At 38.9% G+C, this 19,403-nt stretch overlaps 1 protein-coding gene across 7 annotated transcripts in view; it reads right to left on the bottom strand.

Annotated features, from left to right (window-relative positions):
- lrrc7 (leucine rich repeat containing 7) overlaps nucleotides 1-19,403 on the bottom strand; it is a 495,776-nt gene that overhangs the window by 76,217 nt on the left and 400,156 nt on the right. For all 7 annotated transcript variants that reach the window (XM_039767825.1, XM_039767819.1, XM_039767821.1 and 4 more), the window contains 3 exons: nucleotides 16,225-16,354; nucleotides 14,500-14,615; nucleotides 7,450-7,519 (listed from right to left, as the gene is read on the bottom strand). In XM_039767825.1, the coding sequence (XP_039623759.1) occupies nucleotides 7,450-7,519; nucleotides 14,500-14,615; nucleotides 16,225-16,354 (316 nt within the window). The remainder of the gene's footprint in view (nucleotides 1-7,449; nucleotides 7,520-14,499; nucleotides 14,616-16,224; nucleotides 16,355-19,403) is intronic.

The raw sequence follows: 19,403 nt of genomic DNA, 5'->3' as shown, positions 1-19,403 counted from the left end.
ATGCTAGAAAAAGCCCCAAAATAAGTGCTAAGGAAAACAAAATCCATGAAATGAATGTGAGATCAGTTCAATAGGCATGCTTTTTATTTCAGCATTCATGCACCCTTGGATAGGCGTTAGCAGCATCTAGGGAATAATTAATGTAATTAAGCTGTAGTTTTCATATAATTAAAGGGTAATAATCAGGTGCTCTAACTCTATATGAGGGGAAAAAATGATCTGATCACTGGTTTAGATGTGTACAGTAGGGAAGAAGACAGTTCTCTCTGTGTTCGATTCCATGTGCAATTTAATTATAGTTATTAAATGTTCTGGAGATGTATATTTATAAGTCTTCTTTGTTTTTCGTTTTTTTTCTTTTTAATTATCAGCAACTGCTTTTAGTGAAACGAGTGGCATAATCAGCAACCTTGCAGCTGGTTGAATTAAAGAAATATTGTGCAGTGATGATACAGTAATTTGTTTAGATAATAAAAATACATTCTGATCCCTATCAAGGGAAAAGACTTTAATATTACATTTCAAAGAGTGTATTCTACAACATGTCTTCTTTTAATTTTTATTTATAGCTTATAAAATGCTACAGAAAGGATTTGTTTCTTGCTTTGAAATCATTCTTTCATTATTGCTATTTTACAAACGCTGCCTCTGCATGTTAAGAGATACCCCCCGAATGAGATGATGATCACAAAATGGATTATTTTGACATATCTGCTTAAAATGCAGTTACAGTATAGAAGCCTAATAAGTCCAGACATATTATAGTACTGTATACCTCACCGGTTTTTCCTTGTGAGGTTCGCAGTGGCAGCAAGCCAAGCAGGTCAGCAAAGGGCTCCCCAGCTGCTACAGATTCCAGCTGTTCTTGGGGAATTCCCAGGCGTTTCCCAGCCAGACTTGAGATGTAATCCCTCTAGTGCGTGTTCTGGGTCTGCCACTGGGTCTCAGCCCAGACCAAAGCAGTTCCTGGGGGGTCAATCTTACGATATGCCCAAACCACATCCACTGACTCCGGCTCAGTCTGGTGGAGCAGCATCTCTGCTCTGAGGTTCTCTCAAATTTCGTAAGTTTGCCAGCTCAGCAGCCCTGTGAAGAAAACCTAATTTCTGCTGTTTGTACACACCATCTGTGCTCCTGGTGGAACATCTCATGGTGAACGGGTTTGGGGTGAAAGGTCAGATGAAGAATAGTTCACAATGACCCTCGTGATATTACAAATGGGAAATCAGCATATTCTGCTAAGGACCCACCTCTGGAGCCAGGCCTGGGGGTGGAGTTCACCGGCAAGCACCTGGTGTTTGAGCAACACACATAACCCGGCTGTGCTCAGCCTAAAACGGTGATGTGGAGCCGTCTTGTGGGCTCACTACCTGCAAGACGAGGGGTGAAGATTGACAGCAGCGTCAGTTAGTGACAGGCATTGGCAGGAAAGAGATAGACAAACTAGACCCTGGCAATTTATCTGTTGTACAAGATGAAATCAAAATACAAAGTATTCTTCATTCTTGGCCTTGGAACCTCTGCAGATTTTTTTTCCGTCTTAGCTGGAGTTTGTTTTTGTTTTTTCGGTTTTCCGTTGCGCTGGACTACTTCAGGCTGTTCTTTCCTGAGGCTGCCTTTCAGCTACTGTCAGACGAGACAAACAGGTATGCAGAGCAATTTTTTGAATCGTGGGCTGCGCTTGCACCGCATTCTCATTTTTCAAAGTGGAAACCCACAACAAAAGATGAGATGAAGGACTTTGCGGCATTACAAATAGAGATGGGACTAGACTGGCGATATATCTTCAAGGAGCATTGGTCCAAACGTGCTTTGTCTCCTGGTGGCTTTGGACAGGTTATGCCACGTGATAGGTACAGTATGTGCTGCTGCAAAGTGATTGTGAGCAACTGAGCTTCATAAATTCTGACACTAGCGATGAGGAGTTCTTGGGGTTTCCAGAAAATTAGAAAAGTGCTTGAACCTTAAAATCTCTCCTCATTGTTAATGACAGTGATGATGATTCTTAATACTGCTGTTGACTTTACATGGTTAAAATATTATTCTGCTATATTTTATTAAATATATTAGTACTGTACACCATTTAGTTCAGAGTTGTTTTTCCCCTCTAAACCTAGGTGCGTCTTATGGTGAGGTGCATCTTAAGGAGCAAGAAATTTACTTTTCTTTGTTACTTATTCATTATTGTTCTTACCTAATCTTCTTTGTTTTTTTCTTTTCTTGTAACTTTTCATTTGACATCTTGTAAATTGCTTTAAGCTTAATTGTTTGTATGAAAATATGCTCGAACACTGACTGCATACTGCTATATACACTAACTTGGGGTGAGACAGTGTAATTTTTGAATGTTAAGGACCGGGAGGTGAACGTAACCAGACACTGTTATAGCTTAGCCAGGATTCTTCTCCTGGTTGAAGTTCAAATGCTTGTTTTCTGTCTTTGTTGTAATATTGTTATTAATTTGCATGGTCTTAATAGTTCTCTTGTTTACGATTTACGGTATTCTTCACGCTTTATGTATTTGTATCTAAGCCCATGTTATGTTTCATGTTTTTTGTGGGTGGTCCCCCAAGAGGTGCCAATCACCACCCGGGTCTGCCTTTCACTCTATAAATCCAGAGTGCCTTCTGCAGTTCCTGGCGTTTCATTGTGACTGTGCTTCAGAGTCGGTGAGCTTACTTGTGTTTTACTGTGCTTACTGGATTTTTGATATTATTGGATGTTCTTTTGACCTCTCTTTGGATTCTGAATTTGGACTTTACTTTTAAAGTTGCCTTTAACGGGTATTGTATGACTTTTGTGCTCTTTGGGGTTTCACAGAATTACAGAGCAGTGTTTATGAAGAACAAATCTTTCATTTAATAAAGATTCCACAAGGCCTTTTTTGTATCTAGCTGGGGTTTTTGATGGGATTTCCCCCTCTAGTGTGTATTTTTGGAACTGATTTTGAGACACATGTGCTTTACGACTCCTAATTTAAGACAAAAACATGCAAAAGTCTAAAAGTCAAACTGATCTGTTGTCAAAATCAAATCATTGACCAAACCTCAATATAACAGAAACTATTTTAGACACTGACCAAGAATTAAATTTTCACACTAAAAAGGAGTTATCCATCAATCTTGGATAGCAATGGGATGTCAGGGCAACTTTTTATGCCATGCTTTGATGACATTCTGGGAACCATCACCTAGAAAACAACTTAGCTTTAAAATAGCGGCACCTGCATCAAAACAAAAACGGAATAATGGCATAACTAAAAAATAATGTTAACTTCAGAATCCTTCCTTCCCAAAAAAACAAAAATGGACACATTCTTTGAAATTATAATCATTGAGGAAAACTGACAAAAAATTAAAGGAAAATTAAGGAAAACCACTGATAGCAAAACTCCAAGGTGCTTCTATGACTATGATTAGTGACCAAGCAGTGTCATAGCAAACAAACAATCCAAAATGCCAGCAACCATAAGAAAACAAAATTACAACAAATTGATGTCACTATAACGACAGTAACAACTATTACTTAAACAAAATTTTACTTGAGCAATTCTGGTAATATATCCAGCGGTATTAAGCAAAATGCAGTAACCAACTATGGGCGATGCTTAAAGCTGTTGTTGGTCACATTTATGTACACTTCCACACTGAATCAACTGAAAGTCATCGATGAACCTGCATAGCTTTGGGATGTGTATGTGGTTGACTAGGAGTTCCAAAGCAAGTAATCCCAAAAAACACTTCCAGAAATGCCCACTAGAGGGGGATATCACCATCAGAGTCAAAGTTAAAGTGAACTTTATTGTCATCTCAACCATATACAAGTATACAGATAGATGAAATTGCGAAACTCAGGGTCCACAGTGTAACAACATGATGTGCAAATAATAAATTAAAAATAGAATTAAAATTTAATTTTAAAAATGAAAACACAAACAAGACAAGACATTGTGCAAAGAGAAGACAAAGAAGTAGCAGCAATATTGACGTGTAGTTAGCAATATGAACATTGATGCAATGTATGGTATATGCAATCTAGATACATGAATATAGTCAGTAATATAATAAATAAATAATAGATATAGATAATACAGAAATTATCAGTGTATAATAATAGTTGTTTAAGACGTGTGTAAACAATGACAGGTCAGATTGTTTCACAGCAGAAGGATATCAAGAGTGTCAGAATACTTAAAGGTCAGTATGAGATTTTCAGTTCTTCTCTACATGCACACTCGTCTTTACAGGAAAGTGTCTTGCATGTATAAAAGTTCTGTTTTCAGAGGTCGTTGAGGCCGTGTGGAAGATCTCAGGGGACAGCCTGGTGTTAAGGGGTCTGACAGCTTGGGAGTAAAAACTCTCCTGCAGCCTGGCAGATCTGGCTCTGATGCTGCAGTATCTTCTCTTGGATGGCAGAAGTGTGAAAAGTCCATGTGAGGGGTGTAAGGGGTCCTGTACAATGCTGCAGGCCTTGCGGACACTGCGTTATGTGCACACCGAGGAACTTGGTACTCCTAAAAGTCTCCACATCTAAACCTTTGATGCTGAGTAGGATGTGGGTAGGATGTGATTTTCTGAAGTCCACGATTATCTCTTTTGTCTTGTCAACATTGAGAGATAGATTGTTGCCTTCACACTATGCAGACAGCCGTTCCACCTCATCTCTGAATGCTGTTTCATCATCCCTGCTTATCAGTCCCAGCACCATCGTATCATCTGCAAACTTGATGATGTGGTAGGTTTTGTGTATGGCTGTGCAGTCGTGAGTCAGCAGGGTGAAGAGCAGTGGACTAAGCACGCAGCCCTGCGGCGCTCCAGTGCACAGTGTGATGATGTTGGAAGTGTTGCAGCCCATCTGAACTGACTGGGGCCTCTCTGTCAAGAAGTCCAGGATCCAATTGCAGAGGGTGGTGTTCAGGCCCAACCTGCTCAGTTTTACAACTAGCTTTTGAGGGATGATTGTGTTGAAACCCTAGCTAGTAATAACAGCAAACACAGAATCTTTAAAAATAAAATTATCTATTCTTTATAAAAACCCTTGTACAAGTATTCATCTTTTGTAGAAGCTCAAGAGGCACAAAGGAGTTGTTTGTTATACCAATGGTTAATTCAAACTACACAAGTCCCAGATATTCAAAGGATTGTCAATAAACAGAACAGAAGGTAAAAACAAATCAGTGATCCAAAACATTCACAAAATCACAAAAACACTCACCAACTCCCTAGCGCATTCACAATGAACTGCTAGGAATTGTGAGAGATCCTCTGAATTAATAGGGCAGAGGGCTGTTCCTTGTGGTGCATCTTGGGGGACGACCAACAAAATACATGGAACATACCACGTGCAGGTTACATACGTAGACAACATCAAAAACAAAGAATAATGCACATCTCTCTATTATAAAAAAAATCTTGGGGAGGCAGACTACAGAAACGAGACGTGATCTTCTCAGAAGCCAATTTGAAGTCCTGTGAGAGACACTATAACTTGCACCCAGCTCTTAAAACAATGACAAGCAACAAGCAAAACATGCAGCTCGCAGCAGATGATCCGACCACTTCTTCTTGCATGTGTTCAGCCACCCTAACCCTCTTCACAACGCGAGCAGCAGAGACACAGAGTGGCATAAAGGACAGCAGCTGTACAGTCTTTAAAATGATCGGACAGTGCGGCAGCAACTGCCCCCCCTTCACAACGCAAGCAGCATTATACGTCCTGCAAGAAAGAGATTTAACCACGCCCGGGGACTGGAAACAAAGGACAAGTATCGTTTTTACAACGTCACGCGAGACAAGGCAGAGAGCCATCAATTAAAACAAGTCCACAGACATCTAACCAACAGTTGTTGGATTGCTTTTGGCAGACACGCATCATGTGCTCCCAGCTTTTAAAACAGCGACAAGCAGAATACGCAGCTCACCAGCAGCAGAAAGACAGCAGATGATCCGACAGCATCTCCTTAGCGTGTGTTCAGCCGCCCACCCTTCACAATGCGAGCAGCGTTATACGTCCCTGCGAGAAAGAGATTTAACCACGTCCGGGGCCGGAAATAAAGGACAAGTATTGTTTTTACAAAAGTTTTTAAAGTAAAAGTGAAAATAATGCATATGTACCAATTCCCATGAAAATAGCAATATCTTTAAATTGTATATCCGGTAAACCAAACACAGGGGTGGGTGAGCGAAGTGGGAAGGGAGCGGAGCCCCCTAGTTATCAAAAAAGTCACAGTAGCATAATCAACATAAATTAAAGAATCAAAAATGAACAAAAGAGACATAAAGCAACGTTTCTCAACCTATATGTATTTGCAACAAACAATTTTAATCGCGCCCTCCTAACGTGTTTTTGAAAGGAACCCACTAATACCAATTTGTTCTTTTTTAATTAATGATATATCATAGATGCATATTTTATTATACCTACTTAACTTTTATCGACATTTATCTAACTCTATATTCATTTTTCTAGTATCAGAATGTAGTTTAAGTCAATTTGTTTTGGTTTCAATAGATGTATTTTTCATATTTTCGATTCTTGTTTTCTTTTTTTCACATCTTCGTGCCCACCTTTTTGTTACTTCACTGCCCCCTAGGGGGGGCCTGCCCCACAGTTTGAGAACCACTGACATAAAACATGAATTTGTACCCCAGCCAGACATGTCAGTGGAAAGAAGAGACCATTAAGACATATCTCCTTTCTTTAGAGTTGTATTTTTTTGTCTTATATCTGAACCATGGTTATCATTGGTTATATATAACTACAGTTTTAAAAAATGCATTCCCTGGCAGCAAATACCCCCTGTTGCTTAGAACTGTGAACATTTGGTGGACATCTTTTGTTTGCTTCACATCCTCTTTTTGTTATTGTATGAGTTAGAGGCGGCAGAGTTAATGATGTTAAGATTTGCATTGGGTGTGATAAGAATGGAAAGGATTAGAAATGAGGACATTAGAGGGTCAGCTCAAATAGGACAGTTGGGAGACAAAGTCAGAGAGGCGAGATTGTGTTGGTTTGGACATGTGCAGAGGAGAGATGCTGAGTATTTTGGGAGAAGGATGCTAAGGATAGAGCTGATAGGGAAGAGGAAAAGAGGAAGGCCTAAGAGGAGGTTTATTAATGTGGTTAGAGAGGACATGCAGGTGATGGTTGTAACAGAACAAGATGAAGAGGACAGAAAGATATGGAAGAAGATGATCTGCTGTGGCAACCCCTAACGGGAGCAGCTGAAAGAAGAAGAAGAAGATTTTATGCAATAAAAATGACATTCATTATATAAACACAAATGCCCACCACATTTACAGTGGCTTTGGAGAATTGACCTTTAATTACCAGAATAAAATTCATTAAATTAAAGGCACACAAATAAATCCATGAACCGAATAAACAGAAAGTAAGGCTTGAAAGACATTCAATTATTTTGTGACAAAAAAAGAAAGGGCTTCATAATACCTGATTGTCTGAGAGCCACAGGGCTGCTAGGTCCTTGAGTTTAGTGAAAGTGAAAGGCAAATTCTTTAACCTAGAAAGGAAAATGTACCATTATGATCAGAGGCTGTGCTTGCCAAACTTCAAATTATTTATTCCATGTGAACTAAAAACAGCTATTAAAGGTGTCATGCTTAGCAAAACAGTTTTCCTTTCAGAAAATAGGAACATCCTGAATTAATGATGGCTTATCATTAATGATATAGTAAATGAGCCTTAATTCTACTACTACTACTAATAAAAACAATAATAAATCATCTTATCTTATTACACTTTTCCAGACACTTAAAAAAAATCCCATAATAAACCACAATAAAAAATTATTAAACATGGCAATTAAAATAGAAAAGAAATTCAAACAAGGTTAACAGAGAATTTATGTTATAAAAATCCAAGTTTGAAGAGCTGTGCAAGTAAAAGCCCAACGTGCCAAGGAGGAGTGGAACACTGCTGGGATGATGAGAAAGCCAGAAGATGAGGCGTAAAGCTGGTATATAATTGTGGTGGAGACCTTGTAAGTATGAGGAGGATAGCTCCTGAAGTGCTTTGAGGCGAGTACAGACATCTTAAAATGAACTTGGAATTTAAGTCAACGAAGTCTATACAGAATGAGGTGATGTGATTATTCGCAATATCACGACCTCACAAACGTTTAACAGAATGCTGGACAAGCTGTAGTTTGTTTAGAAGATTAATAAGGATGTGAGATGAAAGAGAGTTACAATAGAGTTACCTTGATGATGACAAGTACATCAACTAATGAGTCACTATCTGAGAATCACCTGAATGGTTCTTGTTTATTTGAATAGTGATCAAATCACCACCTTAGAATCAGTCTAATAATTCTCGTTTGTTTGATTCACGAACGGATCATTACCTGGGAATCAAACAGATAATTCCCATACTGTATGTTTGCTTAACGAATGACTCACTACCTGAGAATCATTTCAAAAATTCTCGTTCATTTGATTCATGAACAAGTCGCTATTCGAGAATCTGTGTAACGATTCTCGTTCATTTAATTTGAGATCGAATCACTACCAGAGAATCAAGTTAATTATTCTCATAGGTTTGTTTCACAAATTAATCACTACCCAAGGATCATCCTAATGATTTTAATTAATTTGAATTGTGATCAAATCACTACCAGAGAATCAGTCTAATAATCCTTGTTCATTTGATTTGTGAAGAGTCAGTACCTGAGGAGCAGTCTAATGATTCTCGTTCAATTAATTCACAAACAAATCACTACCTAATAATCAGTCTAACAAGTCTTGAGTCACGACCTGAGAATCAATCTAATGATTTGAATCATTATGAGTTGTGCAATTCTAATTCACTTGTGATTCTGTAATAAAAACGTTTTATTTTAATTTTGCATCTTAAATACATACAGTAATCATGCTGTAGTGGTCAGTATGAGCTGCTCAGATTTTTCAATGTTTTTTTAAATGGTGATTTGTTTACTTTATTTTGGAGAACCCAGGAATGCACACAGCCTTGACTCAGCAGGGACAATTTAAAAAGTGGTTCAAAATGAATAGATAATTAATATGTTAACTAAATGAAAAAAGAAAAAAAAAAAACAATCAATACAGAAATAACACGAATGCAAAATCCCACCCAAATTCTCCCAGCAGCAATTATTATCTAACATTCACTACACAAATGAAACCAAATGAAACACAAAATACTACATTATAAACAATTAACAGTACTGTAGGTGCAAATGATGATGGTAAATTGAATGAAAAATCCCTGTGAACAGCCCAATGAATGAAATGTACAGTTTTGTCCTACCAGGTTCCAGTTGCTGTGTGAAGATTTGGCATGATTGGGAGCAATCCCCAGATGAAGATGTATCCACCCAAGACAAAAATCACATACAGAAGCAGGCATAGGACAAGCACATAATCCAGAAAGAAATTAAATCCAGCGGTGGTTGCATTAGTAATCCATTAGATTAGATGCGCAGAAACAAACAGACACAGATGATCAAGATCCCACTTGGCATATTTTGAATCCTTTTTAAAGATAGTGCCTAATCATCCTTCTTCCCAGCAACCCCTGTGCCACTCTGAAAGTACGCAATGGTGTAACACTATCTCGCTTGCTGGGATTTGTAGACCATTTAAGGTAGTGCTGCTACAATTCTGTGTGTACGGAAACAGGACAATAGTATAAGAATTATCAAGTTAAACATATAATAAATTCTGTAATTATATATAATTAAATATAAATTACATATAATGAATTAAATATAAATTATCAAGCAATAATATAAAATGTATATGTATTTATATACAAACATACATATTCTGTATATATGAAAATGGTGTACAAATTATTAAATTATTTATTTGTGATGTGATCCCCCTCCTCCAGCCTTCCCCTATATGCTAAATTCTAAATGAATCAAAAGAATCAAATCAGTAAAGTAATTCGAAATACCCACCACTACCTAGAAGACTACAACAAACTAAACCTTCTTTCTTAGTCGTGTCCCCTCTTTTCCTTTCTGTTGTTCCCTCACTTTTTCATGATGGAAGGTGCCCTGTAGTTTTTCTGTTTGATAAAAGCAGCACTTAGTCTTGTTCAAAAAGGTAGTCAATGTGTTTTACTTTTTACACCAGGAGAGGGGGTAAAACAATTATTAAACTGCTATATGAAATTATTCAGGAAAATCCATCACATTATTTTTTTTTTTAGTTTTGGAAATGGTTATTTCAATTTATATATCTATATATGCTGACTTGCAGACCAACCACAAGCGTTACCTGTTAGGTAACCACCCATAGAATCAGATTGATTCAGACTACGAATGCCATGAATATATATATATATATATATATATATATATAGTGAAAATACTTTATTCATTAATAAATTGCTCAGTTGACTGTAGGTCAGAGTACCTAAGGCTAATTGCCACTCCCAAAGTATTTTATTATAATTTTGCTTTCCTTTAAGTCTAGTTTATTGGGAGGGAAGGGGGGCTGTCGGGTTCTTTGTTTCAGCCTATGGTGCCTTGGAAGAAGACAAGAGAGCACTGATTTAAGATTGTATGTATTGTCTTCAGTAGGCACTACATAAAATAAAGACTGATTTACACTTTTTATGGTTGTACAATTAGCACACTACTGCACTGAACATTCTAACAGTTTCAGCGTGCTAGAAGAGGTTATTCTTTGAATTTTTAAACCATTAATTAGACCCCCCTAATAACAAGCAGAAAGCCATCATTCTCTAAAGGAGCATATAATTAGTGACACAGAAGCATGCGTTGCTGCTTTAATTAGTAACTCGCTACTTGGTTCAAATTACATCTCACAGAATTAGACCTTCTGTACATACTGGAGTTATAATATAAGATTTCCTTCAGTAGAAGGTGAAATATTTATAATGTATTTAATGTATTAGTTCGTTAAAAATAGCCAATTTTGTCTGCAGTGCTGCAGTGTGTGGGAGTCAGCACTGTCAGTCATGCTGACAAACCTGCTGAGGCCACATACAAAATGACACTTATTAAGGTACCTGGGTGCAGAAAGAAAGAAAGAAAGAAAGAAAGAAAGAAAGAAAGAAAGAAAATCTCTCTTTTCCCACATTTTCTGTGTTCTCCTATCCTATAACATGGAGCCCTCATTCATCTATTCATTTTCTCAGCTGCTTGGCCTAGAGAGGATTAGGATGGAGCCTTCAGACATATCTTGTGTTGTAAATTATGTTGTGGTTACGCCCTGTGATAGACTGGTGCCTTTTCCTATGTTGGTTCCCACAATGCACCCAATGCTTCTGGTTGACCACTGTTACCATGAACTGCATAAACAAGCTAGAAAATGAAAGGTTAGATTACTTCCTTGCTATCCATCCATCAATTCCATGTTCCTCTACATGATGTGTTTTAAATTTACACTTAAACGTCTTTGTTGCCCTCCGAGATTCATGCACATTGATATACGCATGTAACAATAAAGTTCACTGATAACCACATATTGTTCTGAAATGCAGGGTGAAGGGTGATTCCCAATTGGGGTTTTGAAGTTTGGGTCCCTTGGTGGTTCAACAGTGGTATAAATAATGCACATAAAAGATCAGGGGCCTGGCCCAATATACAAGGGTAAACCGCGACCAGATAGAAACTGAAGTAATACAACACGTATTAGGCGTTAGTCTAGTTGAAGCCAAAGTCAAATGAACAGGGTTGCACCATTGTAGGATTGGACCATTGTTAGACAACGTGCCATAGTGAGACTTCTTTGGGCAGTGAAAGTAAAACGTGCAATTGTGACTTTTTTATTTTTCCCATTCTATTATGGATTGTAAAATATGAGACATCAGACAGACGAGTTTCCCTTCTTTTTGTGAGGACCATAGGCCCATGCTGCCTGATGGAGCCAGCGCAGTACAAAAGAGTCGATAGCAGCAGTTAGTTCAGATGAAGTGTCAGTTGTTTATTTTTTTTTTCCATTCAGTTTTAGTATGTAAATCACCAGATATCAGAGCGACAAGCCTCTTTTCTGTTTGTGAAGTTCAAAACATGCGTGTTCCTTATTCCTTGTCACTACATTCTATGCATTGTACTTCCGGATGAACATTAATTGGTTGTCAGCTCTCCTACACACATAGTCCGCCCCTCTGACCGAAACTTGTTTGATTTTACCAGAGTGAGTCGTAGACTAGTTGGAGTGAGTCATTAGGTATGTCACATTAGGTGATTGAATTCACCGGAGTGAGCCACCAACTTCCAATTCATTAAGATAATAAAAATGAAGGCCAAGACCGAAAATCACTGGAAAAGTCCCATAATATGAAATACCGTAGGCTTTATTCAGGTGTTGGATATTCTTCCAATATGGTGATATCACCTAGCCAAAAAGACATTTGGCCATAAAGGCCATCAGGCACAGGTCTGCTGTTTTAGACACTATCAGTGCCTCGGTATCTTCTACCAGGCAATAGGAAAAGAGGAAGGCCTAAGAGAAGGTTTTTGGATGTGGTGAGAGGGGTCATGCAGGTGATGGGTGGGACAGAGCAAGATGCAGAACACAGGAAGTTGTGGAAAAAGATGATCCTCTGTGGCAACCCCTAATCGGAGCAGCCACAAGGAGAAAAAGGAGAGACTCAGTATCTTGTTTGTTAGCATAAGAAGTGAAGGCTTCAAGGTTACTCTTACAGGTGAAAATCCATTAGAAGTGTAAAATGGAACGTAACACCAATGAAGACAAAATGAAATCTGATGAGGGATAAGAAAATGATAGCTATGAAAGAAATTAGAAAATATAATTTGGATTGGGTGATTTGTACTGACAAAATAGTGGAATGTGGTTGAGGCTTATAATCTTAAAAGAAAGTCAATGCTAGAGAAGAACAGACTATGGAAGTGGCAAAAAGAGTACAACCTTAGACCATGACCACAGAGACTCAGACTAGAAAACTAGCAGCAGTCCAAGATGAACTTTTCACACCAAAATTCAGAAAGTCAAGATGATGAGGTAGCAAGTAGAAGGGGGGTGTTGGGTGTTGGATGCTTGTGTTGATAGTGGGTTGCTGCACCCATCACATGACGAACCACCCAGATTGGGACCCAAGTGCAGCGGGTGACACCTGTGAAGTTTTTTACTATGGCTGGAGTGGCAATCCTACCACATCCCCCAAGTTTTACCTGCTCAGGACTAGATGCAGATTAACGTCATACTCAAGACGGAGCAGTGGCAGGTTAAGGGTCTCGCTCAAGGGCCCAACGGAGTAGAGTCACTTCTGGAATTTATGGGAGCAACATCCCTAGCGTCAGATCCACCACTCTGCCCAGTAGGACAGAATTACCAGAAAATAAAAAAGTCAGTAGTTGTTCTAGTTATGGAATAACATACAAGTAGTTGTCTGTAGTAAAGCAAAATGGCAAATACGTAGATCAGCAATGTGGTCATGTTCTAGAAAGAGTAAATGACAGAAGAGAAAGAATGGTGGTTTAATTGTGCAGAAATAATCAATAACAACAAAAGTGGGACAGATATCTAATAAAGTACAGAGAAGTAGGTTGAAGTGGTATGGACATGTGTTGAGAAGAGACAATGAACATGTGGGCAAAAGAGGGACATCTTATAGAGGAGCTCCAACAGAAACAAAAAGGCTTGCTTAGAGCTGTGTATTGATCTGGAGAAGGCTTATATGTGGAGTTAGAATGAATGTGTGAAGTTCTAAAGAAGGACAAAATAAGAAATGAGCCAATCAGAGGTACAACAAAAGTAGAAGAGAAGGTACAGTATATAATGTAGGCTGAAGTGTAACGGCCATAAGGAGAGTCAATGAATATGTGGGCTGTCACACACAAGCTCATGGGAGTCAGTCAGTGGGCTTGGCTGAACTTGGGAAGTCGAAGCAGGGGTTGACTGGGTGCACTAATGCCTTTCTCTCTCTTTCGTCCAGATTCTCTGAGCAGAAGCTGCCTAATTCCATTTCTATTCCCAGAACCTCCCTTCCATTGACCTCACTTCCGGTCCCGGCCCTTGGTCCTGCCTCTTCCTGCCTAGCATCTATAAGAACCAGCCACTTTCCCTTCCTCGCAGTCGCATGTTTGGACTCAGTCTGAAGAGGCTACTTGCTCTCATGAAAACATTGATTTCAATTACTTTAATTTCTGCCAGGTTTCTGAATATACGGGGTTGAACCCCAAATCCTTTTCTCGTTTTTTTCTTCTTTTTACAGGGAAAAAGAGTGATGGAGATGGATGTACTGAGGTAGAAAAAGGAAAAGAGGCCAAAACGGATGTGGATGGATAAAGTAAAAGAAGATTTGAAGGAAAAGGGTCAGACAGAGGAGGAGAAAAAGGACCGAGCAGTTTGGAGAAGATTGATCAGGCACACCAACTCCACAAAAAAGTGAGGATAAATGAAGAGGAAGAAGAAGAAGAAAAATCAATAACAACAAATGCTACTTTTTCTACATGAAAAGACAAGAAGGCTCTTTTGATGATCCATAAATCAACGAAAAAACTTCCAAAGGTAGAGAGAGTACCTGTTATCACTCAGATTCAAAACCCTCAGCTTCTGCATCTGTCCAATTTCATCAGGAAGAAATTCAAGTTTATTCGAGCGAAGTGACATGACAGTCACATTTTTGCAGCTTCCAATCTGAAAACAATGAAAGATAGGAAAAGGCATTAGAACCCCTGAGTATGGGCTGTACAGAGTTTACAACATCTTTTTAAACACCCAACAAAATTTTCAATGTCGTTTCAGATTTGTGTACCAGCTATTGTCCCAATCCGGGTGGTTCTTCATGTGGCGGGAGCGGCAACGCGCTGTAATTAGTGTATACTCCCAACCTCTCTCTCTCTGTATCTCCCTGTCTAATATTGTCTAAAACTGTCAGAGGCACTGATTTATTTCACAAAACAGATTGCAATTTATTGTCTATAATTTAAAATCTGGACAAACAAATTAACAGTTATCACAAAATTAGCATTACGTAACTACATTTAGTTTTGATATATATATATTTTTTTATTAATTTCATGTCCACTAAAGAATCACAATATATGTAGAAAAGAAGCAGAACTGAAGTACTTTTTATTGTTCACAACCCTGCTGTATTGCCCATATAAGCACAACAAAATTCTCTCTCTGCAATACATCATCACCTATGAAGATTTTTATGGCCATTTTTGACAGGTGTATAAAATTATTATTAGTATTATTATTATTTTAAAACCAGTGTTATTTATCTCCCGGATGAGATTTACATTTTACCCTGTGACTTTAAACTTGATTAAACGAGTCTTCTAAAGGATGCATGAATGGATACAATTATCTGTTAAACAATCTGTAATATGTTTGTGGCCTGTTGCCATTTTTGAACATTGATTATGTGCTGAGGCTTTCTCTACTTTGACACTCAAATGCTAATAGATGATGGTGATTAGTATTTATTTAAAGCATTCACTGTACACAAATTATACGGAAAGGGATCTTCCAACCAAGCATCACTACCAGCTGGAAGTAGTTGAATGCTGTTGTCACTGGCAAGGGATCACTCAGTTAGGAAATGTGGTCAATGGTGAAGAAGATGTGTAGGTTTAACGATTTATGACAATGAGCTATTATACAGAACGCTTTTTAAATACTAGAATTTTTATTTCAGAAAAGAAAGGAAATATTCGGAAACCATATCTTGTATAGTGTAAGAGATTGCCGGTAGTTTATCCCGGGCAACACCCCCAAGTCACTAGATGGAGTCCTCCCTGCAACATGGAGGTGCCCGGAATTCCCGCAGGGCATCATGGACATTGGAGTTCAACTTCACAGACATGCTGGATACCGTGTGGGCCGCCAGGTGACACTGTAGGGAGGAAGAAATGAAGTACTTCCGGGCTGAAGAAAAAGGACACGTTTTCATCTGACCCAGAAGTGCTATGGCATCACAAGGACTGAAGGACAGAAGCACTTTCAGGTCACAAACTATAAAAAGGACTATGGGAAACCCAGCAGACTGAGCAGGAGTTGGGAGGGAGTGTGACAGAGCTGCTGGGTGGAGAGGAGGATTGATTTACTGTGATTTGTGATTATTATTATTGTTTATTGTGTATCGTGGAGGTGCTTTGTGCACATTATTCGAGAAATTAAAATCATTTCTGATATTTTACCTGGTGTCCGAACGTGTTGTCTGCGGGTTTGGAGGAGCGACAGCGCCCTCTATTGTCACAATAGTTTTTGACAGTCCCTGGAGGTTAGTAATACTTACTTCTCTTGGCAGTTCAGACAAGAAGTTTTCATCTGCTGCTAATGTGCGAAGACTATGGAGGTAACCAATGGTCGGTGGAAGAGACTCCAACTCGTTACAGCTACAGTCAAACTCCTCCAGCAGTGAAAGGCTGAAAAACGTAAGAAGAAAATACATGTATGGTTTAATAGTAAAGAGGAATGTGTGACAATCCCTCAGGGGCCAATCTCAGTTCATTGAACTAATACGTGGTATTTGTTCTATTCTTTTTCCTTTTTCCCCACATCCAATCAAAATGAATTGCTGATCAATTTGATATATATTGTAGTGAAAGGCTTTTTAATGCACTTTTACCTAATTCTGCATTTAGAGAATACACTTCACAGTCATATGGAAAAGAAAGCACACCCCAGGATAGATTATTTTTCTTTTTAAACTTATGTGTACATATCAAGAGTTGATCTTCAGTATCTTTTGATAAAGGTGATGTAATTCAAAAGTAAATAAAACTTAAACAGATACGACATTACCATCTATTGAAAAGTTACGGCCACCCTTGGTTCTAATAGCTGATGTCGCCCTTTCAAGTCGGAGTATCCTGTAACTCTCTTGCACTCTCTGATATTTACTGGGAGAAAGTTCTTTCCCACTCCTCCATGCAGAATTCTTTCAGATGTGTGATGTTTGGGGGGGTCTTTTGTGCATAACCCACTTCAAATCCCCCATACCATCTCAATGGGATTTGGATCTGAGCTTTGACTTGGCCTTTCCAGAATCCTCCATTTATTAATTTTCCACCATTCCTTGGTAGATCTACTGGTACGTTTAACACAGTGAAAGGCAACCTTTTTCGAGTTACGGCGCACTAAGTCCAAAAATTTTCTTTCGCGCCGCACCTGAGGGACTGCCCATAAATAAAGTCGTGACGACACAATCTATGGACAATCGCCAATAAAAACAGTTAATTTTACCAAGTTTGAAAGACATTTTATTAATAAAGGAATCAGAGGATAAATCTTAAATTTAATTAATGTGAACGTTGAGATTGTTTTTCAGTACATATGAGGTTGATGCAAGGATCAATTTTCGAAAGACAGGCGCGCATTTCCTTGTCGATCATTTGAAATCTCTCGCGTTTCTTAGACTTCATTTCCGTAAGTGTTCCGTTATCTGTTTTTCCAATATAAAATATATTTTTTAAACATTATCTTTTTAATCAACCAAAAGTTCAAAAACACTAGCAATTTTAAATATTTTACAAAAGTTTTCGCGGCGCCCCTAGAAAATTCTCGGTTGCCTGACAATGGTTAAGAGTCACTGTCATGTTGCAAGATCCACTTTTGCTTGAGCTTCAATCTTCTGACGGATGGTCTCACATTACCTTAAAGCACACTCTGACACAATGAAGAAGTCATATCAGATTCTGTGATTGTCAGCTTGTCAGACCCTGATTCAGTAAAGCGACCGCAAAACCACCACATTTCCACCATCATGCTTTACATCAGGTTCTTCTAGTCAAATGCTGTCTTAGGTTTTCACCAATAAACATATCTTCTGCTTCTGTGGCCAAATAACTCTATTTTTGCTTCATCTACCCCCAGCATGTTATTCCAGACGTTCTGGTTCATGTGTTCATGGGAAAAACTTTAGTCTTGCACTGATGTTCTTTCTGGACAGGAAAGGCTCCCTCTTGGCACACATCTCATGCAAATCTAATTTTTGGAGCCTCTTTCTAATAATGGTAGACTGATGCACATTAACAGTGGCAAGAGCTACCTGTATGTCCAATGAGGAAATTCTGGGGTTCTTACAGACCACTTTCAACATCTTACATTCTGCTTCCAGGCTGAATTTGGTGAGGGAGCCTGGACTTTTCTACTTTTAAATGATTTTCTGAATAATGTTTAGAGATCTTTTTGAACCCCTTTACAAGAATCATAGGCATCTATAACCTTCTGATTGGCCTCAGAGAGCTCTTTCGATCTCATCATGGTGATAACACACACTTTAACAAAAAAGACCAAACCTAACTAAATGTGTGAGGGTTAAATGAGACAAATAAACAAGATAAGTTCAGATAAGGTGCTCTCTAATGATGCTCTGATCATTTGCTCCTCATTCTAACTTTACCTGTTTGGGTTACTGATAAATATATGGATGCACTTACTTTTTCTACATGTGATATTTGCATTTATTTCTTTTTATGTTATAGAATAGAATGTGCCCTGATGTTTGTTATTTTATTTATAGTCACTGTTTAAATGAAGATCAAATCTTAAAATGTCGACATTTGTTAAAATAGCATGGCTGTCTGGTTGACTTTGACACAGAAGCAGAAAAAGTTTAACTTTCATTTTACTTCATTGCTTCTTCTCTGTTTGTTTTCACAAAATATTAAAATGTTCCTTAGTTGGTTCTGCCTTTATTATTCATTTTAGCAATGCAGATTTCTTTTAGGGCTTCCAGATGGAGGCATGGTGTACACGTTCCCCTTCTGTAACAGTCCAGGAACACAAAGGAGCAGAGTGCTAGGAGACAGATGGCCTGACATGGCAGACACGGAAGCCCACTGCTGCAGTTCAGGAGTTGGCCCACCCTCAGAGTGAAGGGAGGTGGTTTTTAACTCCACATGAACCTGAAGGCTGCAGGTTTATGGCAGGTGGCATACTGTATGTCATCAGTCAGTCATTTGCCAACCCGCTTAGTCCTGAACAGGGTTACAAGGGTCTGCTAGAGCCTATCCCAGCATGCATAGGGTGCAAGGCAATGAACAAAGTCTGGAGAGGGCGCCAGTCCATTGCAGGGCCAACACACACACACACCCCAAACACACACTAGGCCCAGCATGGGATTGCAAATCCATCTAAACTGCATGTCTTTGGACTGTAGGAGGAACTCAGAGCGCCCAGAGTAGACCCAAATAGACAAGGGGAGGACACAAAAACTCCACACAGGGAGGACCCAGCATGTGAACCAGGTGGGCCATGCCCACCACCAATGACATCTTCAGCAGTGACAACGTCTTCTCCAGGGGCCTCATGTATAAACGGTGCGTACGCACAGAAATGTTGCGTAAGAACTTTTCCACGTTCAAATCGCGATGTATAAAACCTACACTTGGTGTAAAGCCACGCACATTTCCACGGTACCTCATGCCTTGTCGTACACAAGTTCTCCGCTCGGTTTTGCAGACTGGCGGC

The sequence above is a fragment of the Polypterus senegalus genome, chromosome 10 (assembly GCF_016835505.1).
Source record: "Polypterus senegalus isolate Bchr_013 chromosome 10, ASM1683550v1, whole genome shotgun sequence".
NCBI classification, from domain to species: domain Eukaryota; kingdom Metazoa; phylum Chordata; class Cladistia; order Polypteriformes; family Polypteridae; genus Polypterus; species Polypterus senegalus.
The sequence above is the reverse complement of the archived record's forward strand: the minus strand, read 5'-3'. Positions and strand labels throughout refer to the sequence as shown.